Source organism: Rissa tridactyla, chromosome 8 (assembly GCF_028500815.1).
Source record: "Rissa tridactyla isolate bRisTri1 chromosome 8, bRisTri1.patW.cur.20221130, whole genome shotgun sequence".
NCBI lineage: Eukaryota > Metazoa > Chordata > Aves > Charadriiformes > Laridae > Rissa > Rissa tridactyla.
In genome coordinates, this window is record NC_071473.1 from 7165351 (window position 1) to 7191913 (window position 26563).

General features: G+C 59.2%; 2 protein-coding genes across 4 annotated transcripts in view; both read left to right on the forward strand.

The window, feature by feature from the left end:
• The first annotated feature begins 1806 nt into the window (after nucleotides 1-1806).
• NPW (neuropeptide W) lies at nucleotides 1807-4236 on the forward strand. The gene is made up of 2 exons (XM_054213015.1): nucleotides 1807-2202; nucleotides 3835-4236. Exons 1-2 carry the CDS (start codon nucleotides 1807-1809, stop codon nucleotides 3868-3870), a joined length of 432 nt encoding a protein of 143 aa, XP_054068990.1. The 3' UTR covers nucleotides 3871-4236.
• A 10119-nt stretch (nucleotides 4237-14355) lies between these two features.
• NHERF2 (NHERF family PDZ scaffold protein 2) overlaps nucleotides 14356-26563 on the forward strand; it is a 42047-nt gene continuing 29839 nt past the window's right edge. Inside the window, exons 1-2 of one of the 3 annotated variants that reach the window (XM_054211165.1) lie at nucleotides 14356-14638; nucleotides 19025-19282. In XM_054211165.1, coding sequence (XP_054067140.1) covers nucleotides 14429-14638; nucleotides 19025-19282 — 468 coding nt within the window. In that variant the 5' untranslated portion in view covers nucleotides 14356-14428. The remainder of the gene's footprint in view (nucleotides 14639-19024; nucleotides 19283-26563) is intronic. The other 2 variants (XR_008467987.1, XM_054211164.1) reach the window with 2 other exon arrangements.

Sequence of the window (26563 nt, forward strand, 5' to 3'; positions counted from 1 at the left end):
CCGATGAGCATAAATTGGACCTGCTTGGTTTTATTAAGGAATCTGGGGGGGAAAGTCACCTGACTGGAACAGCAAAATTCATGGTAATATCCTATTTAAGAAGAACGGAGTTGCAGAAGAGGAGGGGAAACAGCCTGACAAATCCCCTGCAAATGGTCTTGAGCACTTTGCTGCAGGAGAAAGTGCAAAGCGGCTGCTTCCTCCTGTCCACTGCAGGCTCCCGAATCGCAGGAGGGAGGAGAATGACCGGCTCCTCACATCCCTCCAAAATATCCATCAGCAAAACATTGTGTAGTCACAAGATTTCGATCCAGGCAACATTAAGGGGCTCTCAGCAGGAGGCAGCGGGGATGGTGTTACTGAATCCCTAACCCTCCATTTCGTTAAGAGTGTCACCAGAGGGTGTTGGAAGGGGCTAGAAATACCAGGTCCTGTAATTTCTCTGGATTACGAAGGCAGTAGGCTTTGGTGAGAGGGAGACAAGTTGGCAGGTGTCCCATGGGAATCAGGTATTCATCTCCTGGGTCATCTCTCTTTTCCTAAAGAAGAGGTGAAAGAGCAGGAGTTACTGAAGCAGCTGTTTGGGTAGGAAGGAGGCAGCTGGCCGGTTTTAACTGTGATGGAATAGTGACCAAGAGCAGACAGAGATCCGGGGGTAGCATTCATGCAGGTGTGAGCTGTGCACGAGCACAGCAGCCGTCTGGGCCCCCCGCACGGGTTCGGTGTCTCATCTCTTCCTGTTGCTTTGCACCTCTGAAGCAGTCACAACGATGCCCTGCACCAAGGCATGTTCACAGGACCTCCGAACCGCAGGTGGGCTACTAGTCTGAGCTGAGAGAGAGGGGAGTGGAATCGGGGTCTCAACACTTGGTGGGCTCTGCAAAGGTGGAGAGGAGCCAGTCGAGCTCTGCGCAGCAGGACAGCCATGCTCCCTGGGACATGTGGGCCCTCTGCTCCCCCCCAGCAGTGGCATCGTCTCTGCATTGAGGCAGGTATCCAAAGCAGGACTTCAGTCCTCGTTGCCCACCTCCATCTGGTACCCCACTCAGGATGAATTTTGCTAAAAAAATCACTGTGATTTGTTCTTACTTAGGGTTCCTCCAGGGAATATTCCTGTGCTTGTAGTCGGTCTCTCTCTAGGCAGTGAGGCTGGGGGTCATACCTGAAGGAGAGAGGGGGTGTAGGTCCCCTCTGAAGGTCCTCACTTGCAGCCAGTTTACACCATCTCTTCCTCCAGCAGTAAATCCTGCAGATCCCGAGGGGCCGGGGAGGATGCTGGGCTGCGGGGAGGTTTGTGGGGCTGCAGGGGGATGTGCTGTGGGGGTTGCTTAGGGCCATGGGGAAGATACTCGGGGCTGCAAAGGGGACCACGGGGAGGTTGCTTGGGTCGTGAGGAGGGTGCTCAGGTTTGCAAGGAGGATGCTCAAGGATGCTCGGGACTGCAGGGGAGATGCTCGGGGAGGCAAGGGGGATGCCTAGGGCTGCAGGGGGATGCTCAAGGATGGGGGGGATGCTCAAGGGTGGGAGGGATGCTCGGGGCCACGGGGCGGATGCCGGTCCCCCGGGGGGAAAGGTTGCAGGGGGAGGGCGGGGGGCCGTTGGGGGCGGCGGGTAGGAGGTGCGGGGGCCCGGGGCTGGCAGCCGGGCGGCCGGGGGCTGCCGGGGCGGAGCCGCGGGGTGCCCCTCCCGACGGTGGTATAAACCGGCGGGGCGCGGGCGCGGGGCAGCCTTCGCTGGGGCGCCCGGGGCCGGGGTGCACCCCTGCCTGCACCCTGCCCGCCGCCTGCCCGCCGGGAGCCCGGAGCGATGGCGAGGGGGCAGCTGTCGGGGGGCGCCTGGGGAGCCCTGGTGCTGCTGGGGCTGATGCTGCCGGCGGCACCGGCGGGCGCTTGGTACAAGCACGTCGCCAGCCCGCGGTACCACACGGTGGGGCGCGCCTCGGGGCTACTCATGGGCGTCCGCCGCTCCCCCTACCTCTGGCGCCGGGAGCTGCCGGCCGAGCCCCCCCGCCGCCCCGGGGGAGCCGCCCCCGCCGCCGCCCCGCCGCCCCCTGACCGCCCCGACGGGGAGACCCCGCCGCCCGCCCCGCCGCCGCCGGCTGGTCCCGGCCGCCTCCTGCAGCGCCTGCTCCGGCGGGGCTGGGGATGGGGGGGTCCCCGCCCGGCCCCCGCCCGGCCGCCTCCCGGCCCCCGCGGAGCTCAGGTAACCCCGACGGGCGGGCGGGGGGGGGCGCAGTGGAGCCCGGGGGTGTCGCCGGGGCCGGGGGGCATGGTCTGTCCGCAGCGCAGCGGGGTGCTGGGGGGGTGACACCCTGCCTGGGGTGCAGGAGGCTCGCTGCGGTCTCTCTGCGGCACCCTGGGGTGCTGGGGGGGGTGTCTTCCCCTGTTGATGGGGGATGCACGGAGCCGTGGAGGGGTTTCACCGGGTAAATGGTGGGGCATGGAGCCTTGGAGGGGTTTTGCCAGGTTAACAGGGGTGCATGGAGCCATTGGGGGGGGCTACCAGGTAAATGGGGGTGCATAGAGGGGTTTTATCAGTCAACAGGGGTGCTCAGAGCCATGGAGGGGTTTTCCCAGGTAAATTGGGTGCGTGGAGGGGTTTTACAAAGTAATTGGGGGTGCACAGAGCCTTGGAGGGGTTTCACCAGGTAACAGGGGTGCACGGAGCCTTGCTGCGTTCTCCCATCCCGCAGGAACCAGGATTTCAGGGTGCCCCAAGCAGAGAGCTGGGCTGCCCCGTGGCATCACCCAGATGTGGGGAGCTGCCCCCCGACACCCGCACCGCCTTCTGCACCCCAGCCCCGGCTGGTCCAGGAGGGTGTGGGGGAGCACGGGGAGCTGTGATCCCACGGGACAGCCCCAGTCCCGGGGCGGGGGCAGTTTACAGCCCCGTCACCTCTCCTTGAGTGTGACCGCATGAGTTGAGTCTCTCTGGCATCTTTGAACTTGAACCACAAGGTCGGTTGCACCCAGCAAAGCGGGTCGGGGACGGTGGGGAGGGATGTTGTTCCTCCCCTCCATGGGCCATGTTTGGAGGAGCTGTGCTCTGGCTTTAGGGCAGAAAAAGGAGCCGGATGATTTCTGTGCCCCCTGTTTGGTGCATCTCAAACCTGCACCCAGGGGGGACTGAGTTCACGCCAGTGGTGTCCGTGGGGCTGGCAGGCTGGTGATGCCGAGGCTTTCCCGGCATGGCCCCTCGGCGGGACCCCCCTCCCTGCCCGCTCGGGGCTCAGCCAGGCTGCGTGGGACTGGCTCGGGGCTGGATCCAGACATTAAATCTCTTTCCTCTTATGTAAAGCTGGAGCCAACATCCAGCTGAAATCCATGGAGGCTTTTAGCTGTTGGATCAGCCCCTGAAACACGTAGCTGTATTCCTCCCCCTCCTTCCTTTTTTTGGAGGAAATCTGGGATTGGTATCTTTTTGGGAAAGCCCAGACAGGTCCCGTTACCACCCGCAGCCTGGCTGTGCGCAGGCAAAGCAGTCCTGGCACCGCGGTTGTGGCTCTGGACCCGCGTACGTGCGTGCATCCCTCTGATTTCACAGCAAAATTTCCATGAGAGCCTCTCAGGCAGGTCCAAGCCCAGCCTTTGGGTGCCTGCATGGGGTTTATCTGCGTGCAGAGGGGCAGAAAGGGAGGCTGCAGTCACCGCGGGTCAGATCTGAGCCCACGGAGGAGAATATTTCATAAATATATCATAAATGCAGCGGTGGTTTAAGTGCTGTACGGAGGGGAAATGCGGTCCCAGGTGGGAGGGAGGTGGTGGCGGAGCTCAGGTGCACGGCCAGATGCTCAGGTGAGGCCCCGGAATAACCCATGCCCTCGTCTCCTTTCAGCTTCTCCCGCTTGAAGATGTGGCTCTGTTCCGCTGAAGGGGCCCCACAGAGATGCTTCAAGCGCCGGAGGAGCATTGACTGCCCGAGGTGGAAACCGTTCACCCTAGCTGGCGAGGAAGAGTCTCATCGGCGGATTTCCTGGTACTCTGACCTCTCTGAAACCATATAGACAATTGCATTCCAAAAAATCTGATTTTTCATGGCCGCTGTCCAGGCGCAGTGGTAAATTCATCTTGTTTTCAGGTCAACCTAGTGCTATGAACTTGGGGAGAAATAAACAGGGAAGATATTTATTTTTGTTTATTTTTTTTAGATTTCTGTACTAGCTTGTTTGCAATATGATACAAACATGTACTGTTTGCTTCCTAGGAACCTGCCCTCATTAAAATGAGAATTGATCAAAGGAAACTTTGGCTTCGTTGTGCTGTGCTTTTTTTTTTTTTTAAAAAAAAAAAGCAAAACCTGGTACGGCTCTGCATGGGGCAGGCACTTCATCCGCCGGGTCACTCCCAGATTTTTCTGACATGATTTAACTCCTTAACACAGTTTCTTCTGCAGCTTTACAGTAAATCTCTTTTACTGCCCGTCGGGGAGTTAATGCCAGGCTAAGTGTCAATTAAGATGACGAAGTTAGAAATCTTTGCTGGACTGGGCTGAGTCTGTGCGAGTCCTCACTGCTCTGGTTGTTTATTTGCCTGCTTGGAGCTAAATTTTACATGTCTCTGCTGATGAAAATAAATGTTGTTCCCCATGAAAGCAGGGAGAAGCCTCGGGGCCGGGGAGGAGCAGGCGGTGAAGGTGTGCTGGAGCGGGTGGGATCTGGGCTTTAGAGAAAACTGAGATTTGGGGGCTGAGTCTGGCTCCCGTGAATTGCTGAGCTCGCACCCGCCAGCGCTAGAGGATTTTGCAGGAAATCTGGCAAAAAGAGCTGTTTCCACCCGCCTTGCATGAACCGCCTCCTCCTGCCAAGGCCCTGCGGCCGACCGTGGAGCGGGGACGGCAGGGTTTGCGCTGCCTTTGGTTGGGATCTGAAGGAAAAAAAACAAAGCATGGTGCTTGTCGGGGGAGCCGAGCCCTGCCCACCGCGCTGCCCCTTGCACCCGGGGTCTCAGGGAGGATTTCAGGTGCTGTAACACCCAAAGGATTGTTCTCTCCCAGCTTATTCCCAACCGGTCTCTCCTCCGTGTCCCCTCTTCCATCCCCACTATGACTTTCCAATTTCCGCTCTTCGTTAGTGCAGCGCGGGGCTCAGATGGGCCAAATGAGACATGATTGCCAATAACCCATTAGGCAGCTGCACTCGAAAGGGCCGTGTCCTGTCAGGGTGCCAGTCAGCCAGTGGAGGGGCCGCCGAGGCCGACTGCCGTTCTTGATGGAGGTAAGTGATAAAATGAGGTAGAAAATGTAAAGGTCAGCTTTGCGCAGGGGGAAGCACAGAGAGGGGGATGAAGGGTGATGTGATGAGAGACGTGACTCGAGTGTACGCTTCTGCTGCCGTCTGTCGGAAAGAAACACTGATATGTGCCAATTACTGGGGCAAAACCAGCGAGACACTCAGTTAACCACAAGCCCTTCACTTTTCACCTTGTAAAATAATTTTTCCGGCTGCTGTTGAGGAGCATGAGCTGATTAACCACCGGGGCTGTAAAATAATTTCCTCTGTGCTGACAGCTCTCTGGAGAGGTCTGGGCTTTCCCCGGGGGTCAACAAGCCAAATAAAACTGAAGAAAGCTTAAAAAGGTATTTAATTACCTCTCCTGCCTTGGGGCAGGACCCAGCCATCCCTGACGGACGTTAATCTAATCCCTTCTAAAAGACTGGTCCCTGAGGGACATGCTGCTCTCCCTATGGTCTGTCTCCCGTCCTCCTTGCTCCGGGGGGCTGCGTACCTGGACCACAGGGAACCCCTGTCCTGGCCCCGGGGGTTGCCCCGAGATGAAATGCAGCCCCAGGGATCACTGGGGAGGATGCTGGGTCCCTGCCCAGCATGGGCTGTGTTTGCAGCCAGGAGTAAAGTGGGGGGACAAAAGCTTTTGGGGGGGATCATGGACAGCAGCCGTAGCACCACATCAGCTCCTGGCCCTGTTCAGGGTCCTGGTGCCCCCTGACCCCCGCAGAGCAGCTCTGAGGAGTTACCTGCAGATGAGGAGGGTTATTTCTGGCACCTCTTTGGGATTTGGGAGACGTGGGGGGGTTAGAAAAACCCCAGGCGACAGTGGGACACATCACCCCTTCCCTCCCACCATGTCACTGAGGCTGTGGGGTGGTGGGCAGGGTTCAGGGGGTGCCGGGAGTGTGGTGGTAGCCGGGTGGCTTTGCCATGCCATCTTGTGGCCATGCCGATGCCAGGGGATGGAGAGGCACGGGGAGCTGCAACAGGGATGCGGACAAGCCCTGCCACCATGTCCCCATCCCTGCGTCCTTGCAGTGGGGGGAGCTGCCCCCATGGGTGCTCCTCTGTCTGCATAGCCCCGGCCAAGACCATGGGCCTACGAGGGGATGGGAGCTCTGGGCTAAAGCCTGTCCCACTGCTCTGGATTAAGGCCACCCAGGGACGAGGCTGCTCCTGGGCTCTGTATCCCTGTGCAGCACACCTGGGGTTTGGACCTGGATCCTGCCCCTGGTCCAAGTCTGTCCCCGAGGTGCTGCCTGGGATCTCTGAAGATCCATCACCGCCGGATGGGGCCGGGGCCGGCTGACGCAGCGAGGCTTTCCCGGACGGGGTGCGCCATCACCCAGCCTGCCGTGCCAGCGGATGCATTTTGTTCCAGTCCAAGAGGCGGGCGAATCCCAGGGGCTGCGGCGGGCAGGAAGACGTCCCACCCCGACCCGGTCTGAGCCCAGGGCGGCTCCCTTTCCTTCCCGGCTCCCCAGCCTCTCCCAGAGGACCAGCAGCATCCATGGAGGCAGTTGGGCACGCCGGGGCCAGGGGCTTTGGGTAGGGCAGCGTCTCGGACAGGAACCGGCAGCCCCGGGGGAGTCGGCGTGAGCTCACACCGGAGCTGTCCTGTGCAGATACAATGGCTGCAGGGCCCCTGCGTGCACCAGGAGGAAGAAAACTCCCCAAGGAATTTCCTCCATCGTCGGCTCTGCCCCGAAACTGTTCCTCGCCCCGCCGGGATGCAGGCGGCTGTGGCCGGGGTTGAGCTGGGCCAGGTCTGAGCCCCTCTTGGGTGGGTGGCCCTTGTTAGGTGCAGGGGTGGCTGGGGATGGAAAACCCTTGAGCAGTGCTGGGTATCCCAGATGGTCCCTCTGATGGCCCCGGACGTCCCTGCGGAGACCCCCGGGCTGCAGGACCCAGTGCGGAGCTGGGGTCTGCCCGGGGTCCCATCCCGCCAGGCTGTCCACACCTTCACGCTGATATCACCCAAGGGAATTGACCGAGGCTGGAGATAAGGGGTAAGCGCTGCAGAGAGCAGGAGATAACATTATGTCTGTGCCTGCTGCTTTCCCTATTTCCAAGCTGTCCAGAGCGCTGATAAGGTGACAGCGGCTTAGAGACACAGACAGATATCTTCCTGGCCAAGCTGCAGCAATGCAGGGCTATTCCTGGGGTGCCTGAGGGGAAACACTGGGTCAGGACCCTCCTGCAGCCCCCACATTCCCATCCCTGAGTCTCCCCCGAGGTGTCCTGAGGGCCATGCCAGCTCCTTCCTCCCCCATGTTGACTGTACACAGGGCTGTATTTGGGGAGTGCCTGGCTGCCTCGCCGGGGCAGCTCACCTGCCGTGGGCACGTGCCACCGGCAGTGGAGGTGACCCGTGCTGGAGCTGCCCTGCCCGCCCTGCCCGGCTCTGCCTGCTGCTGCCCCCGGGCATCCCGCCAGACCCCATGCGCCTCGCCTGGGGATGTGCACACACACCGCTGGGTCCGGCACAGGAGTGGCTGGTGGTGCAGCAAAGATAAAATGTCCTCTCCGTGTCCCCTCCAGCCCCACTTCACCCCCTCCCGGGTGATGAGACGCTGGGCTACAGGCACCTTCCCAGGCCTGAGCACTTCCCCTGTCTTATTTTCTGGTGGATATTCCTTCTAATGTGTGCAGGAGAGAGCAAAACCCAGCTGCAGCCCCGTCGGGCAGTGGAAGGAAGCCATCCTCCCCCAGCCCGGCCATGCAGCTGCGGCAAGAGAAGCAGCCCTTAATCAAACTGCACTCCCTGAACCCCATCAAGAGCTGCAAACACCTCGGGGGGGCAGCGAAGGTCCCTGGGGTTGTCCTAGCCCTTCTGCTCATACCAAGAAGATGTTGCAGCAATGGTCCCAGCCCTTCCAGGGTCCCCTGGATGCTGGGGGTGGCACCCAGGGCCAGACATGTCAGCAGAAGAGCTGATGCCTCCAAAACCCTTAGCCTGGGCCAGGACTTTCACAGCACGGTAGGATTAAACCCAGGCACCGTTGTTTGAAAACACCAGCACAGACCATCTGCACCCCCAGCCCCCCGGGGCTGCTGTGGCGGGGCTGGCCGAGGGGGTGTCCCAGCTGGGTGAAGCCAGAAGCCACCCCCCCATCTCCACCCACCTCCAGCCCTGCAAGAGCCTCTCGAGGTGCTTCTGCCGCTCCCTGCTCAGGCCACCACCGCCCCTGGGCTCGGGTCCAGCTCCCACGTCTGGCGGTGTGGGGCCTCCACTCTGCTTCTCTTGCTGGCAGGAGGGGAGGTGGCTGTGCTGGCATGTGGCGTGAACGAACACCGATGCTTTCCTTGGGCGGCAGCGCTGCCAGCCTGGCCGGGATCCGGCAGGGACCTCGCAGGTGCATTCCTGCCCAGGGAGGTCCCCTCCGCCCTGCTGGCACTTCGGTGGACGTGTTCACCTGCCCTGCTTTGCCACCAGCCTCACCTGGGGTGGGTGCTCCGGGGCGTGAGTGCTGCTGGGGATGGCTGCTACTGGAGATGGGCGCTGCCATGGATGGATGGTCCTGGGAATGGGTGCTACTGGGGATGCTGGAGATGGGTGCTTCCAGGGATGCTGGAGATGGGTGCTTCCAGGGATGGCTGCTGCTGGGGACGGGTGCTGCCATGGATGGGCGCTGCCATGGATGGATGGTCCTGGGAATGGGTGCTGCTGGGGATGCTGGAGATGGGTGCTTGCAGGGATGGCTGCTGATGGAGATGGGTGCTTCCAGGGGTGGATGGTCCTGCGAATGGTTGCTTCCGGGGATGCTGGAGATGGGTGCTTCCAGGGATGGCTGCTGCTGGGCATGGGTGCTGCCACGCATGGGTGCTGCCACAGATGGATGGTCCTGGGAATGGGTGCTGCTGGGGATGCTGGAGATGGGTGCTTGCAGGGATGGCTGCTGCTGGGCATGGGTGCTGCCAGGGATGGGTGGTCTCAGAGAAGGGGGCTTGCAGGGATGGGTGCTGCTGGGGATGGGTGCTCCCGAGGGTGGATGCTCCTGGGGACAGGGGCTCTAGAGCCAGCTGGAGGGCTCGGTGCTGCTCTTACATCCACGTCCTTGTTGCAGCAGGCACAGTGGCACACTGGCGTGGCACCGGCACCAGCCCCAGCTCGTGTCCAGTTCAGGAAATGAGCTGTGCCAACACCAGCCTCTCCAGGAGCAATCCCTTTGCATCACTGCTTGCACACTTGTCCGTGGGTGTGCTGGTGTGTGGGAGGTCTCGGGTGTGCCCAGCCTGGCTGGGGACCATCACCAGCTCCACGCTGGCTCAGCACCAAGTTGCCACCGGGCCCCTTGCGGCTCGGTACCTCTCACGCTACTATCTGTTGCAAATAATAAAGGACCTGGGTGGATTTCTACCTGCCAGCTTGTGCAAGAGGGATCTCCCAGCTCTCGGCAGCGTAACTGAACTTTCTGGATTTTCACAACCCATAAAGCATGTTATTAATCCTCCTAATGATCAGTTCTCCTTCTATCTCTATAAATCTAACCTGGAAAATGTTTACAGCTCAATAGTGCCACACACAGAGGCCTAAAGAAAAGGAAACTGCTTTTTATAAGTGCTCCTCCCATTCCCAGTTCCCCTGGCAGCGCAAATAAATCATCGTCCTTTCCCCACTCTGCGAGAGTCGCTGCTCCCCGAGAGCGGACGGGACCCAGCAGCCCCATGGTAAGTGATGGTGAAACGATGGAGGAATGCGTACGGCCGTGTCCATGCCAGGCGGAAAGCCCAAGACTTCATTTATTAATAGTCAGAGCCAATTACTGCAGTAGCAACGTCTCTCTGCAGCTCCCAGCGAGGACCATCAAGGCCTGACAAGGGTACGTCCCTGAGCTTGGGTAGAGGACCTGGGTCTTCTTCCACACCCAGGCAGAAGGTGACATGGGTGGCCAAGGTCTCCTGGAGGCAACCAGCCCAGCCAGCCCCGGCTCCGGGGTGGAAAGCTGGGTGTGGAGCAGGGGGCGGATAAACACCGGCCAAAGCGTGCTGACGGGGAGGAGGAGGCTGCGCAGGAGGAAGAGCATCTCCCTGCCAGCGGCTCCCACGGCTGAGGTGGAAACCAGTGTCCCACGAAAGCCGAAGGGAGGGGTGTCCGGCAGCGCCCAGCCTTTCCCTCGCCCTCCCCCTGCCTTTGGCAAAGCTCCCATTCCCGAGCAGGACAAGCACAGGGGAGTGACCCGCATCCCGGGAGAGGGCTGGGAGAATGGAGACACCACAAGATCTGCCCAGAGCCTTCCAGCAGGTGTGAGGTGGAGCCACGAGTGAGACATGGGGCTCCTGGTGTCTTGAAAACATGTGTCCTCTTTGGCAGAAGGTGGCCCAAAGGCACTTGTGAAACCTCTCTTTTGTCTGGAAGCACCCGCACAGCCCAGCGACTCCATCACCAGCAAACCATCCTCGCCCTCAAAAAGCCCCTCACCCTGACCCTCCACCCACCTTAGAAACAAGCCAGCCTGAACAGGTGTAAACTAGATGTAAGCAGATATAAACAAACCTAGATACAAGGAAGAATTTTTTTATGCTGAGGGTGGTGAAGCACTGGCCCAAGTTGCCCAGAGAGATGGGAGAAGCCCCGACCCTGGATACTTTCCAGGTCAGGTTGGATGGGGCTCTGAGAAACCTGATCTAACTGGAGATGTCCCTGCTCATTGCAGGGGGGTTGGACTAGATGGCCTTTAAAGGTCCCTTCCAACCCAGACCATTCTATGGTTCTATGAGTCTATGAACAGGTTCAGGTTATCAGCTGAGGTTTTGCCCGTTTCTGAATGAAGATGGACTTTATGGGCTCCAAAAATCCCTCCCTCCGACACACCAGGGAGCCTGCCAGGCGAGCCTAATTTCTGTAACTGTGAAACTTTTCACAGCATCTGTATGTTGCGTTAGTGATGCAACAGGATCAGGCCCAAAGCAAACAGGGTTCAGGACACAGGTGTAATTCTCTGTTGCTGCTCAACCAAGTGCAATGACGGAATTAGAAGCAGATGTCAAACAGAAAGGGCTTCAAACCCTTCCAAGCCGGTAAGCACACAGATCCCCTGAACTCCCTCAGCCTCCGGGCCGACCCAATTCAGACTTAAATATCTGCCGAAATCAAAACATGCAGAAATTTAAATGGAAAAACCTCGCCTGTGCAGTGTCTGCTGGATTTAATCACGGCTCTGTTAGACCAGTAAGTGCAAGAGACCTCCTGGGCTCCCTCTTTTTTTCCGACAACGGGCTACAGATGGGAAATGGCAGGATGGCCTTGAGAACTGAAGGAGTTTTGTATCGTGTGAGGATGAACCTTTGCACAGCGCATTTTCAAGTTCTTTCCAGCTCCTTTACACGAAGAAGCCTTCCCCATCAGCTGCAGTGGGGAAAAAAAAAAATACAGCATTTCTCTTGGAACCATGTCCGTGCCAAAGCAGGCACTGAGCTGTGCGTCCCAAGACAGGCAGGACATCCCAGACCCACGCACAATCACAGCATGGCTCCGTCAGTCCCCAGAGCGGTGGGATCATGAAATAAATGCTCCATTTTTGGCTCACAAGGTGTGTGACCAGCAGCAGGCAGGTAAAAATCCTGTGTTGAGTTGGGACTCTACCAAATCCCCTACGTGTCCCTGCAGGAGAGGGGACCCAGCAGCGGCTCATCGGGGGTCCCGATGCCCCAGGGAGCGAGTGCTGGGATGGTGCTGCCTCCTGTGCCCGGGGGAGACGGGCAGGGATGCTTGGGCACAGGAGGTTTGCTAAAGCCATCCCAGGAACGATTTGCAGATCCGGGCATCTCTGCTGGGTTACATCCTCTTGCTGGAGAGCTGACACTCAGTACCTGACCCTCCTTAATTCCTCTACAATAAGAGATGGTTTGGGGGGAAAAAAATGCCTTTTGGGAACACTGAGGTTGGAAAAAAAATCCACAAATTCAGGTCACACTTGAGCAAATGCTTGTACAATTTTTTTGTGCACAACAAGCATTTTTTTTACAAATTCAAACATCCCATTTTTGCCTTTTTAAAATGATATTTCCCCCTCTTTTTGTTTTGCAAACTACCAACACCTTTAAAAAGACGTTCAAAAGGGTTAAAACATTCTGTCTGACCACCCAAAAGATTTTCTCCCTCGTGTTTTTATTACGCTGAATAAAAAGAAAAACTTCTTTTGTTCAAATAAACTTGAAACAATTCCTTCTCCTCCCCGCCTCCCCTCCGGTTTTTTTTGGTTTAGCCAGTGAGTGGAAAAATCAATTATTCGCACTCCTCCAGCCTGATAAAAAGCTTCAGGGCTCCACAAAGAGGCTCAAGGGAGTGCTCGCCTTGTACAGCAAATAAAACAGTCTCCGAATTTCCCGGCTCTCTGGCCTCCTCTCGTGTCACCCAAGATTTTGTGCTGAGATGGGTGCCTCTGCAGCGCTGCAGAGGGTAAAGGAGTGTTGGAGCAAAGGCAGCCGGCGTCCTCCCTGGTGGGACCTCGCTCCGGGGCTCAGCCCGCTCCCGGCAGCGGGTGACAGCCACCTCGAGGGACAGCACCAAGCGTTCACAGGGCCGGTGCCCACCACCCAGCCACAGCCACGCTGCGCTCTCTCCTTGCAACGTCCAAACAGCCACATTGCCTTTGGAAATGAAAGGGGGAAGAATTGCCGGAGATAAATAATGCCATTTTTTACCAGCATAGCGACTCTCCTCTGAGACACATCACCACGCATCTTTTTGGTTCAAGCATCTTTCCTTTGAAGAATGACTTTATGTCTAACTGCAGTGGAAGTCTTTTTTTTTAAGAACAGACTACAAATTAAAAGCAAATCAATATTAATTTCTGGAGTCTTAGTTACTGCCTCAAGCTGGCCACTGCATTTGCTTCAGCTCTATAAAAATCTGTTAGGAAAACAGTTGAGGAAGGAGAAGTGCCACTGAGGAGGGCTAGAAAATCTGTGACACAGGAATGCGACACGCAGCACCAATGCTGTGACAACTAATCTGGGTCATTTCCTCCTTGTAAGAGATTTCAAGGAAATGAAGACCAGGAATGCAAAAGGGTGAAGGTGGGGATCTCCGTGTTCCATCAAAACAAGCTCATTTCAGGTGAAACCTGGATGGCCTGTCTGCAGGGGCACCCAGGATGGAGCAGAAGCTTTTCCCTGACGGGAACGTCTGGGACTGGAATGGCAGAGCTGCCCACTAATGAAACCTGTCCCCGACCTGGCATTCAGGGGGACACAAAACATTTCTGAGCTCCTCCCCCACATGAACGTATGAAGTGCATCAACCCAAGAGCTCCGTGTGTGCCAGGCTGGCTGGCTCAGCAGACACAAGGAACTCCGCATCTCCCCATGGTCATGGGCTGGGGCTGGGTGGGCAGAGGAGCTGCTGGGCTGCGTCCTCCCCTCTCCGGACTGGTGGAGGATATCCCAGCAGATCCCAGCAGTTCAGGATTAACTCTCTCTGGATGAGTGGCCTCTGCTCCAGGCCCCACTCCCCATCGCCTCCCCTTCACGGAGTGGTCCTTGCCCGTGTCCTGGAGAGCTGTGCTGCTGCCCCATGGATGTGCCTTGGCCTGGGTGCCCCTTCCCGGAGGGGAACGGGGATGGGGGGCCTGGCTGGCGGATGCAGGGGGGCACCCAGCTCAGGGGTTTTGTGCCGGCAGCGGTCCCCAGGCTGCCCTGGAGGGCGGTGGGCTCCGGCCAGCTGCCGGGGGGGCCTGCCCTGGCCCGGTGGGCTCCGGGGCTGCTCTGTGCTGCACCGGAGGCGGGGGAGCACGGCAAGGGGAGCCATAGCGGAGTCCGCAGAGCTCCGATCCGTGAGTCCGGGAGGCCGCAATCAGCCGTCGGCCCCGGGGCTCCATCGGCTCTGTCCGCCCGGTGCCGGCGTCAACCCCGGTATCGGTACTGGTGCCGGCGTCAGTCCCGGTGCCGGTGCCGGCTCCGCCCCCCCCGTCCCTCGGCCGTCCCCGTCCCCGTTCCGGGCTGCGGCTCCGCCCCGGCTCCGCCCGGCCCGTCCCATCCCAGTCCCCGTCCCCGCCCGCCGCGCTCCCGGCGCCGCGGGGCAGCGCGCAGCATGGCCGCTCCGCGCAGCGCCCCGGCCCCAGCCCCAGCGCCGGCCCCGGCCCGCCCCTCCGCGCCCCGCCGCTCCGCGCCCGCCCCGGGCCGCGCATAAAAGGGGCCCCGCGGCCGCCCGCCCCCGCCCGCCGCTCCGCTCCGCTCCGCCGCCCGCCGGGCGCCCCGGCCATGGCTAAGGACCAGCTGAAGCCGCGGCTGTGCCGCATGTTGAAGGGGGAGAGCGGCTACGGCTTCCACCTGCACGGCGAGAAGGGCAAGAGCGGGCAGTTCATCCGCAAAGTGGAGCCCGGCTCGCCGGCCGAGGCGGCGGGGCTGCGGGCCGGGGACCGCGTCGTCGAGGTGAACGGGCTCAACGTGGAGCAGGAGACGCACCACCAGGTGCGGGCGAGGGGTGGGAGGGCGGTGGGCTACCGGCCGCGGCACCCCTGGGCTGAGCACCCCGGCTCCGAGCCTCCCCGCTGGATTGGCTCTGCCCCGGCTCCAGCCTCCCCGAGGCTGGGGTTTGGATTTCTCCCAAAATATCTGTGCTGGAGCATCCTTGGTTTGGTCAATGCTGGTGGTCGGTGGGGTGGGATGGCTGCACCACCCAAAATCCTAGGCCTGGGCTGCAGGGGGACTTTGCATGCCGGGGACTCCAAGCTCCCATGAGAATGGTTGCGTGGTGTGGTCTGTCTCGTTGCTGGGGAAAGGATGTTGTAATTGTGTAGAGGTGGGAAAGCCGAAGGTGTTTTGGCATGGGCAGGGCAGCAGTGCGTTATGCAATCTGTGGTGGAAAGGAATGGGGAGACCCGGGCTTTATTTCTGGCTCTGCTGTGTGTTTTCTCGGCCGCTTTGGGTGAGCTGCTCCTGCCTATGCAGCCTAGAGTGTATAAGGATGCCTTAAAATCTACTGATAAAGCTCTGCAGATGTTCAGCAGTTGGGCTGGCTGAAGTGAGATAGGGCTTGTAGGGAAATAATGGCTGTTATTAGACCACGGCTGTGACTGGGGGGGATCCAAGTGAGCTGTTTCTCAGCTCTGTAACAGAAGCCGCACGCTTCAGGCCATGTCATTTTCTGCTTATAACACTGAAACTCGTGTTTGTTAAACAGTTTAGTCCAAAAAACCAAGCAATAAGATTCCAGCTGCTCCTGTCCTGCTGGAGACACGGAGCCTGGCAGGGGCACAGTGCCGAATGTGCCCATTTGCCTAATGGCTTGCGGGGCTCTGCAGGGCTTGGTGCTTTAGTAACTTAAAACATATGGCTGGTTCCCTGCTGCCAGCACTTTATTGGGGCAGAGCAGGGATGTGCCTCGTGTAGCTTGCGGACCCAGCAGTGTTTCGGGGGGTGTGGGCTCACAGGCAGGTGCGGATGCGCTCGTGCTCAAGGTGAGGCAGAACCTTCCAGGGCATCACGGCAAGCCAGGTAGCTCCAGTGAAACCTCATGGACCCCTTTCTGTGGGCTTGGTGGGTTTTCATTGCAAACTGAGCCTGTTTTGATGATCTGAGCCAGCTGTGTAAAAGTTACTGTTTGTCTTGAATGTGATTTCGAGACCCCTGAAGGAGGATCCACGTCTTTTATCTGGCTGGGCAGAAGGGAGGGCTGTGTTCCTGGAAGGAGCTGCGTTGTATTGGAAGCCATCAGAACTCCCTGCTGAAACTGGGATGCTGGGGATGGGTGATAGCGGAGCTGAGGCAGCCAGCTGTGTCTTTGAAATGTGCGGGGGTTTTCCAGTAGGTCAAGTAAAATGGGAGAAATTTTCCTGTCTTCCATTTTCTGCTGGTGGAGGCAGGATTCAGCCCTGGCACTCTGCAGAGCGGTGAAGGGGATGGAGTGTCCCATCTGGTGTGTTGCGGAGCTCACAGCCATGCTGTGTTCCTGCTGTGGTGGCATTAGTGGTGTGTGAGAAGGAGCAGCCCTGCCTCAGGACACCCTCTGGGGTCGCCCTTCCTCTCGCCTCAAAACAGGAGGAACCTTCTCCCCCCAGTAAAATACCCCGACCTTGAATAAGTAACGCTTCTCCATCTGCATCTGAAGCTGCGGTGGGACGGGGCCCGCAGCAAACAAGGCCTTGCTGTTTGGGTGTAACTGTGTTTCGAGCTGAAGCTGGCGGCATTTGTGTCTTTGTTCTCTGTTTTTTCCTGGCCTTACCCAAGGAGCGAAGGCAGAACGTGTTCTCAGGGCGTTTCATGTCTTGGATGCAGAATGACATCCTGGCTCCTCGGTTCCTCACCCGGGCGGGCAGTGGGTGCGTGGGGCAGAGCAGTGGGCTCCTGCCCTCCCGCTGTGCCCAGAACAAGGAATGCCACCCGGTCCTTGGCTGGCAGCACAGGCAAAGGCATCTCTCTTAGAGCAGGAGGGATGAACTGAGCTGTTCCCGGTGGCACCATGAGTCTCCTTCCCAGGCAGCTGTTGTTTGGCAAGGGTGGAAGGGTCCGGGACGGCTCTGCTGGGCTGGTGCTGGGGCAGCCGGGGGTGAAAGTCTGTTTGGGTGGAGCTGCGGAAATCATGCGACTGGGACCGGTGCTGAGAAGGTCCCAAGGTGCCGGATGCACAGGGAGGCTGTGTCGTCTTCAGAAAAGCTGTGGACTGGAGGCTGTGACCATGGCTCGGAAACGGGTAGGGTGCTGGGCTCTGCCCGCGTCGGGCAGGACCTCGCCATGTGCCTGGCTGCTGCTTTGCCTTTCACCTCGCTGCTCTGTCCCCAGAGCGACTTGCTGCCTGGGAAAGTTGTCACAGAAAGCCCCTTCTGCTTGTCCCTGCTAATGGGGAGAGGGTGAGGGGCTGCTCTGTGCCCCCTCTCCATCCCTGCCTGCCTCAGCCCCCAGCACTTGCGGGGCTGGGGGGACGCTTGCTCCATCACTGCTCTTGCCATGGCTTTTGGGGAGCTTGGCAGCGGGTTGAGTCCTAGCACCGTTTCCCGCTGGCCAGGGGGCAGCTCATCCGTTCTGCCATGCCATTGCTGTGCAGCACCATGGTGAGTCGAGGCGTTTCTATGATCCCTCTGTTTCGTTGTCATCTCTGGGACCCTGCCAGTGACTAACTGTGCTGCCCTAATACCTGGAGAACCCAAACTGTGGGGTCTGGGGAACATCGCTGTGCAGGACCCAGCATGTTTCTCCTGCACGTTCCCCGCAGGCATTGCCCATCTGCATCTCCCGCCACCGCTGCGTGTTGGCTGCCTGCTCCCAGGTCCCCTCCAGGAGAAGTGGCCTCGCACGGGCACTGCCTTGCCGGTATCGGTAGCCCCGTCTGATGCTGCTTGTAAATAGATCTGAAAGGGAACAGATGGATTTTCTGGGGCTTGATGGAATAGCATCCTTCAGGCTGGTTATGGATGGGAGCCCTCGGCATGCCGCTGCCCAGTGCGGCGCGTGGAGACCGAGGCTGCAGCCTGCAGTACATTAGTCGGTTCATGACAAGCAGCCTTGTCTGCAGTCTATAAATTTCTTGTTGGTTGTTTTCTTTTTTTTTTTCTTTCATTTGCAGATACTGGCTCTGTTGACCTTGAATGGAGCTTGCAGGGGAGTAAATAAATGCTAGCTAATTGCGCGTTAGGCTCGTTTGTCGCTTATAACCTTGGCGGTTGCAGCGTGTCTGGCCAGTGTGACCTAGATCAGAGCAGGAGCACTGTGAGGAAGCCCAGAGCTGCTTTGGGGGTTTCCCAGGACGCCTGGGTCTGTGATCTTCAGGGCCACCCCATGACGGGGGATGGCTGCTGAGCACCATTGCCAGCGATACCGCCCCTCCTTGTCGGAATGAAGGCCTGTGCAGGCAGAAGGTGGCCCAGCAGAGCCAGCCTTCGGAGGCTGCTGGCAGGGTGTCTGGAGGTGGTTTCCCTTTACCTGTCTCCTGTGTGTGCCCTGGGTCTGCCCCATTTCCATCACAGCCTGCCCTGGTGTGATTTACCCCCGCTGGGAGCTGGGATCGGCTCCTCCCGGCTCTCCACGCCGCGCGGACACCACAAGCTCCTTTCAGAGTCTCTGCCAGTCACCGAACCCTGGGAAGGAGCTGGGCAGTGGCAGGACAATGGTCCCCATTCAGCACTGCCTGGAGCTGGATCCCAGCAGGGACGGGCCCATCTCCTGCTCCCAGCACTGGTTTCCCTTATATCTGGTGGCCACTGGCACAGACCAGGGATGAATGCACAGATCGGGTTGTTTCTTTCATAAATCTGACTGGGGCGTGTGGTAGCTGGTACACGGGAGTGGTGGGGAGCACCCAGCAAAGGCAGCCCAGCCACTGAGTGCATGCATGGGTGCCTCCCTGTGCACCCTGCCTCTCCACCCTGCCCTGGGTATGGGGGAAGAAAGACCCCAGATCAAGGAAATGATCCCAGATCAAGGAAATAAGGGTGTATTAGACAGTTTGCTTGGTAGGACAGATTGTATTGTCCCTCAGAGGGGACAAAACCAGGCAGCAGGGTTTCCGGTGCTCGGGGGGCAATGAAGCAGCCGCTGTGAAAACTGCCATCTGAGCAGAGCGGGTGATCCCGGGTGGTCTGGGCAGAGCTGTCATGGGGGGCTGCAGGACATGGGGTGGAAAGAGCCATCACCATCATCACCTGGGGCTGCAGGCAACATGCACGCCATCCTGGGGGTCCCCTAAAGTCACGCTGTGCTCCTCTCCCCCATCACCGATGGCTGGAAGTGACCGGAAACTTGCACCCTGCAGCAAGACCGAAGCTGCAGGAGAGTGTGGGGGAGCTGATGGTTTTGGGGTTTGGCTCCTGCCACCACTGAGAGCTCTCTGGGTTTCTGCTCAGTTGTTGTTCTCCTTTCCAGGTCGTGCAGCGCATCAAAGCTGTGGAGACGGAGACCCGCTTGCTCGTGGTGGACAAGGAGACGGACGAATACCTGTGCAGCCTGCGCCTGACGTGCACGGAGGAGATGGTGCACAGCGGGATCCTGCTGAACTCCAACATTTCGCCCACCAAGTCGGTGGGCAGCGACAACGGGGAAGTCTGGAAGCCGCAGCTGGATCTGAGCGGGGACAGCCTCCAGCGGCACTCGCACAGCTTCTCCTCGCACGGCAGCAGGAAGGTGAGGGCAGAGCTGGGTGGCGTGCGGGGGCTGCTGGGTGCAGAGGAGGGGGGGAGTGGGTGAAACCACCCTGGGAGCACCTCCCTCTGCGAGCACGGCTTGCTTCCCATCGGAGGAAAACCTGTACGTGGCTGTCGGACCCTGCTGTGTCCCGAAGCAGTGGGCGAGCTGCCCCTTGGCCTCATGGCTCTTGCTTGAAGCAACATCAGCTGCTGCGGGCTGTGCTGCTCTCCCCCCTCCTGTGCCCCTTGAGGGTCTCCAGAGCCCTGGGAGCTGCTGGTGGGGGATGATCAGCCCTGGGCATGGGTGACCCTGGCTGGGTCTCCCTCCCCCACGGGGACAGGCTGCGCAGACCAGGGACGTGGTGAAGCTGGAGCTCATGAATGAGTTTCTCTCCCCTCCATTATTTGCAGGAGGGAGGGAACATCTGGGGCGAATGTTTTCTCAGCTTTTTGCTTAAATAGGAAGGAAATTAGCTCTTTTTCAAGTGGCCTGGGTCTGGACTGTGATTCTGCAGTAAGTGCCTTTTATTGGTAAACTCCTTTCCAAAAAGGAAAGAATTTGGGGTGGAAAACGTCCAGTTTCCATGGCTGCCTCACTGCTGAGGCCGGGCTGGCGGAGACGGCGCAGCCTTGCGCTCGGCAGATAGCGGAGCTGGGTCCTGGCGCTGCCCTTGCTCGGGGCGTGGATGTGGCAGGAGCCGTGCGGGTGTTGCGTGGCTGAGCTGGTGACTCCGGCACCTCTCTGCAGCCGTCTGTCCCCTTCCCTGCTGTGTCCCCACCCTGCGACCCTCCTGTGGGTGCTGGTGTGTCCTACTGGGCAGGGAGCAGCAGTGCTCAATCACCTCCTCCAGCATGGAGCTGCCATGGATGCACTCCTCCTCCTCCCTGGGGAGCTTGCAGGGGCTGCGGTGTCTGGTCGGCCTCTACCCCCTCGGAGGTGAGGTGGTCGCTGGATATTGGTCCCAAAATGGCTGTGGGGCTGCGGGGAAGACATAGGTGGGAAAGTTGGGAAGGCTTCGTGTCCTCAGGAGCTCCCACGGAGTAACAGCTGAAGAATTTCCCCAGAGCAGATAAGAGGTGATGCTGGTATGAGGCGGAGGCACGTGCATCTCCAGCGATAAGGACGGGGTCTCGTCTCCTGTCCTTCCTCCAGAGCTGTTTGGCATCTTGTAGAGGTTTTTCTGCCCTGGGAGGAACCCACCTTTTCTGGGGCTGGCAGGGGCAGGGTTGGAAGCAGTATTTTTTTTTTTTTTCTTTTTAACTTATTGCATGATTTGAAGCTGTTTGAAGGTCTGTGTGATGATGATGGGTACATTTCCCTTGGGGGTCAGTGCGGTAGGGGGGCTGGTCACCCCAGACACAACCGGTGGGAGAGGAGCCGTTCCTGGGAGGGGGTGGCTGGGCATGACCGGGGGCGGCTTTCCAAGCTGGGGATTTCCTATCCTGTCTCTGTTTCGTTTGCTGGGCGCAGTCCAACGGCGTGTGCTGACGGGAAGTCAGGCGAGGGGAACAGGACGGTCCTTTCCGGCCTTTGGGTTTCAGCTCCTCCAAGGAGAGGGTGGGACAGGGAGAGCCGGGCAGGGCTGGGGGGCAAAGGGGGAGAAGTGCCTGCACTTCCCCTCAGAGAGGCTTGGCTGGGGGCTTCGCCTGGGGCAGCCTGGCTGGGGCATCTGGGGAGTTGGGGCTGGTGTTCGGTGGAATCTGAGCTGGAACAGACTTTGGGGGCGATGCCCAGCATGTGAGGTGGGGGACGGGGGCTGCTGAGTGGGCAGAGCTGAGTGTGTTGGGTGTTTGCAGAGGCTCAGGTCAGCGGCTGGTTTGCTCCTGCCTCCTCTGGGCGGCAGCTCTTTGAAGAGCTGGGCGCTGCAGGCTTTCCTGGCCAAAGTCACTTCTCTGTGGCGGGGCAGTGAGTGACCCTGCCGCAGGGTCACGGGTGGCCAGAGCAGCAGGACTCGCATCCCGCTCCTGTGCCTGGCAGTCCTGCGTGCTTCAAGGCGGTGATGCCTGCTCCAGGCTCTTGGTCTGGGTGATGCGGCTGTCCTCCCGGGTCTGTGGTGGTTGGAAGCTGGGGGAGCAATGGTGCACCTTAGTTCCTGCAGTGTCCCTCCATGGGGCAGCTCCAGCCTGACCCTAATCCTGCAGATCACTGGCACTGGGTCGTCCTAAACACATGGGCTATTCAGGAGATTTCTGTCCCCGCAGTGGGGCTGTGGCATCTGGGGTCCAGTTAGAGGCTTGTCCCCAACCAGATTTGGGGCTTTCGTGTAGCTTCCCTGCAGGTATTTAGTGAAGGAGAAGAAAAGGCTGCTCCCTGCAGGCCCTTGGCCCCAACCTGCCCCTGTGGGAACTGGTGCCGACGCTCCAGGCTGCTCCCGGGGAGCAGCATTTCATTTTTGAGCAGCATTTGTTTATGTAAAGGCTGCAGTTTTCCTTGATTTGAGGCCGGGTTGCTCGGCGCAGCCCGAAGCAACGAGCAACTGAAACAAAGAGGAGGGAAATCTGGTGCCTGGGGTGGCCGTAGGGGTGGGCAGCGGGGGGGCAATGCAGCAGGCAGGGTGGGCAAGAGGAATGACTCTCCCCCTCTCTTATTTTGCAAAAGGAGTGACTCCCCCTCCCCACCCCGGTGAGCCGCCTTGGGTGGGGAGGTCAACACGCACCCCCGGCAGAGACCTGGTGTCCAGGACCTTATGCTCCAGGAACCACGGTAATGCCATGAATAATGCAGCACGTATTTAAAATGGGGCTGCCTGCCCCGAGAGCAGGCCGGCAGGGCTGGCTGCCAGCGGCTGCGCCCGTCACAGCACTGCCATCCCCGGCGCCCTGGGGACTCATGTCCTGCATGGCCGTGGTGACAACGGGCAGCAGGGTCTGCCTTGCCCTGTCCCACCCAGGTCTATGCCTGCCTGTGCTGAAGGCGTTTGCCTGCTTGCTGCCTGCCCCATGCTGTGTCCCCTGGGAGGGGACGCGGCAGGGCGCGTGTCCCCATGCCATCCACTTTCCTGTCCCAAACATGCCACCGGGCTGTTTTCTGTTTTTCCCTGGTGCTCTGGCACCCAACATCGAGTTCCCGGGGGTTTGGGAGGCAGCGGGCATGGCTGTGCTGGAGGGCAGGGGGTCTCGGCATGGTGGGGGCTGCCCCGGGTGCGTTGGGTGCCTGGTGGTGAGCTGCTTTTATTGCTAAGGTGCCTTTGGGGACAGCGGTGCGAGCCGGCGGTGGCTGTTAATTAAATGCCTGGCCTAAAAGCGTGTAAAAAGCTTTTGTGTTGCGGGGCCGGGCTGGTGCTGAGCGGCGCTGCTGGGCACTTGCCTGATGCTATTAGCCATCCTGGAAGTGTTCGTGGCGCACGGGCAGTGTGGCCCAGGGGGCTGGCAGCTCCTGGATGATACCAGCAATCCCGGCGGTCGGTGTTCATGGTGCATGGGCAGCGTGGCGCCGGGGCTGGCAGCGGCTGCAGCTCGGCTGCCCCCTACTCCTGCTGCATGGAGGGAGGGATGTGCTGTAACTGGACCCCCGTTACGGTCACTCAGGCTTCCTGAGCCGCGTTAGCGGTGTCCTTGGGACTTGCTGCCTCACTGCTTTCTCCAGGTGTGTTTGTAGGAGAAACAAGAACAACAGTAAAGTCACCGAGACGAGTTTGGGGTGATGCAATCCCCCTCCATCGCTGCCCCAGTCGCACCAAAGCGTGACTGCAGGGGGGTGGGTGTGCAAAGGGACCTTTGCAACCAGCATTTATTTTTTTTGGAAAACAAACCTATGGCTTGCTTAGTAGCTCCTGGATTCAAGCAGCCTGTTGGGTCCGGATATTTTATTGTGGGGGGGGAATTAGTGGCAGGTTGTTAATCAGCCCCTGCTCAGGGAGGGTGAGGGACGGTGTCGCCCCTAGAGTTGCTGCTGGCAAGAACCGAACAGCAGGAGAATGGGTGTCCCTCCGCTGACGCGGGGTTGTTTTTGCTGGCTCTTTGGTGTGACAGAGAGCAGCCGCTGAGCCTCCTGCGTGCCACCAGCCCATGCTTCAGAGGAGCTGGTGTGCCTGGGGACAGACATGTTATTTTTCTGGAAGAGGATGGATGAGCGCCTGGGTGCCTTTTGGGACCTGCAGGTGTGGGGGGCCAGTGCTGACATCGAGGTAGTAAATATTTACACTTCTGTTTGGGTCAGGAATAAGAACTTTTTCTGTTGCAAATAAAACTCCGCGTTGCAACATCTTCAGCCGCCAGCTTTCTGCCGGAGCGCTGGAAGGGGAGTAACACGGGACAGATGTTTTCGGAGAAGTTTGCCAACTCAGTTGAGGCCCAAAATTTAGGGCTTGTAGAATAACCACAAAGATGTAATAAAACCTAACATGAGCAGAAATGTCTGCAGTAATTATGCGATTTAAAAAAAAAAAGAAACCCAAAAAATAAGTGCATGGTTTAAATTAAAGCACTTCCCTGCAGCATCCTGCGCTCCCTGGGCCCCAGTGGCAGGCTCAGACCTGTGGGGAGAAGGGTGATGGGGGAGGACAGTTGGGTACAACCTGGGTGTGATGTTCCTGCTGTGCCAGCAGAGCCTTGGGGAAACCCTCCAGGACAGAGCCCCGGGAGCTGTGGCCGTGTCCTTGCAGCATTCCCCGCTTTTCCCCACAGCGGCTACTTTTGAGGATGCTGCCAGCTCGGCGGCGCTCGCGGCAGGTCTGAAAGGGCGAAGCCGAAAGGAAGCCGTGTGCGTGCCCCATCGGGGCAGGGATCTGTCACTGCCTGTGCTCTGTTTCTCTGCTCAAAAAACCCATCGCAAAGCCATTTCTGCACCCGCAGCGTGGAGCTGCACCAGGGCTGCCGGGAGCTGGGGCTGCCTGGCTGAGGGCATGGGATGGGAGCGCTGCTTCCCACATCCCTGCTGGGAAGGGGAAGAGGAAGATGCGGGAAGCAGGACAGTGGGGCTGGGGACGCCCTGCCTCCCCGCAAAGGGCAGTGTTGTAGTGGGCACCGGGCTCCCCGGGGATGGCGAGAGGTCTGGTTACTGCGGGAGCTCAGCCGAGGAGCGGCAGCAAAGCCGTGCTCGCTTTCGGGATTAGCGCTTCAATCCCGTCCTGGAGGCAGCAGTCGGGCTGGCGTGCGGCGGGGAAGCCGGCGGCCCTGTGCCGGTGCTGACCCTGCTGCATTATTGATAGCGCTGGGCTCGCCGGCATCGTGTGTCACGGGGCCGGGCGCAGTCGGTGCGGGTGGGCTCTGGAGCAGCTCCAGCTCGCAGCATCTTGGGGATGGAGGTTGGGGCATGTGGCAGCCAGAGAGACCCTCTCCGGGGGTGGTGGTTGTGACGCTTCTCCCTCTCCTGGAGCGGTGATGGGGTGGTGGACCGTGCTGATCCAGGTTGTGGGGGGCTGCTATGCCATGGGTTTTGCTTGGAGGAGCACGGAGTGTTTTTCCTGGGGGCCTGCCCCTTTCCCGTGCAGGCAGTAATAGACTAAATGGATAAAAATAACTGATTTTTCGGACCATTGGTCCCTCTGACAGCCCAGCGACTCGGCGCTTGTTTAGAAGGAGCAGGATGAGACCTGTTTTTGCAGAGCCCCCTTTGTGTGAGCATTGAGGTGTTTCAGGAGCAGTCCTGCCCCCCGGGGTGCGCAGGCGGCTGGGAGCAGCGGGGTCTGCGCCGCTCGAGGGGTGGCAGGCTGGGGGGCTCTGCATCCCACAGCCTTGTGCTGGGACCAAGGCAGCCCCAGCCTCGGCCCCCATCCAGTCCTGTCAGCCTGCCCCTTGCGCATCGGCAAGCTGTTAACTTCTGACTTCTGTTAGTTGGGTTTTGGTGTCAGTTCGGGGCTGGTATCGCCGTGCCGCAGTCTGCAGCGGGGTTTGCTGGACCCTCGGCTCGGGTTGTGATGGGCCCGCGGGGGACCAGCGTGTGCTGGGTGTTGCCACAGCACTTGGAGGAGGTGCCGGCAGGGATCTGAGCCTCCTCCTGCTGGATGCAATCCAGATACAAGATGGGACGCTTGTCCACGCTGTTGTAAGGTGAAGGGAACAGTGTGTTGCTTGCTGTACTGGAGCATGGTGGGGTCAGCCCTGGCTCCTGACCCCCCCAGGTCCCACACACATCCTCCCAGTGCTGTGGGAAGGGGGTTTGTATGCAAAACGCTGCCTTTTGTGTGGACTGTAGCTGTGTCCCGTCACCCAAAACTCCTGGGAGCTGCGGGTGGGCTGTGGGGACAGAGGGAGGGGGCTGAGCGGGTGCCCCCCAGCTACAGCTCACCTGCCCCAGCTCGGTGTGGGCAGTGGGTCCCACAGACCTTGGCTGGGGGGTTATTTTTGTGCCGGGGCAGTGCAGGAAGCCCCTCCCGGGGAGGAGAGCATCCACCCCGCAGCAGAAACTTCCTCCACCGCGATATTTTTAGTGAAACACAAAGCGAGTGGAAGGGAGCGGGAGGCAGGAGGCAGATTAACATCGGGAGGAGCTGCACCCTGCCAAGAGCCTTTGTTCCCAGGGCCATGCGCTCCCAAGGGACCGCCGGTCCTGTGAGGGGACAGTGGGGTCACCCCTGGGACCTGCCGCCTTCCTGGGAGCAGGGCAGGAGTGCAGGGGGGGTGTTTGCATCCCAGCCCATTGCCTGGCTGCGGAGCAGTGATGCTGCTGACACCAAGAGATGCTGCGTGTGGTCCAGCCGGTGATGTTCCCCTCTGCATCCTCAAGTAATCAAAAGCTTTCCCTCAAAATGATTGGAAAACTGATATTAAATGGAGCCATTCAAAATGCAGCTTGTTCCAGCACAGCCGGTCCCGGGCCCCTCTGCTCGCAGGGATGCGCTCAAGCAGCTTGCTTTAATAACAGCCCCGCTTACAAGTGGGCTCCTCGCCAGCTGTTTAATGGTTCTGTTCAATAGTGAAAATATTAAATGGTTTCAAATAAATTAAAAAATCTTCTGGCAGAATCAGGGCCTTCTGCATGTGCCCTGGCAGCTGCACAGAGCCTCTGCCGTGACTGTTCCGTGCCTTGGAGCGTCTCTGGGCTGGTTGGGCTCATGGTCCTGTCATGGTTGAGGAAACCTTAAAACAGTGTAGGTTTGGGCTTTTTTTTTTTTTTTTTGCATTCTCTGTTTACTCCCAACACCTAAATTAGTTGTGGAGAAGGGTGCATACCACGCATTTCCAGCTCTCTTTATCCAGGACTGTCCCTGGTGCCACCGTGCAGTGTGGCTGGATAAAACACCTCTGGGCGTTTCACCCCAGACCTGGTGATGCTGTGGGTGATGCTGTAGGTCTGAGTGAATCCCACCTCCTCCTCCCCAGCTTTGCGGGCATAGGG

What these genes read in the sequence shown, in the direction of transcription:
- NPW (XM_054213015.1), top strand. Translation starts at nt 1,807, where the DNA reads ATGGCGAGGGGGCAGCTGTCGGGGGGCGCCTGGGGAGCCCTGGTGCTG. An exon ending in CCGGCCCCCGCGGAGCTCAG is followed by an intron (nt 2,203 to 3,834) that starts GTAACCCCGACG and finishes GTCTCCTTTCAG; the next exon opens with CTTCTCCCGCTTGAAGATGT.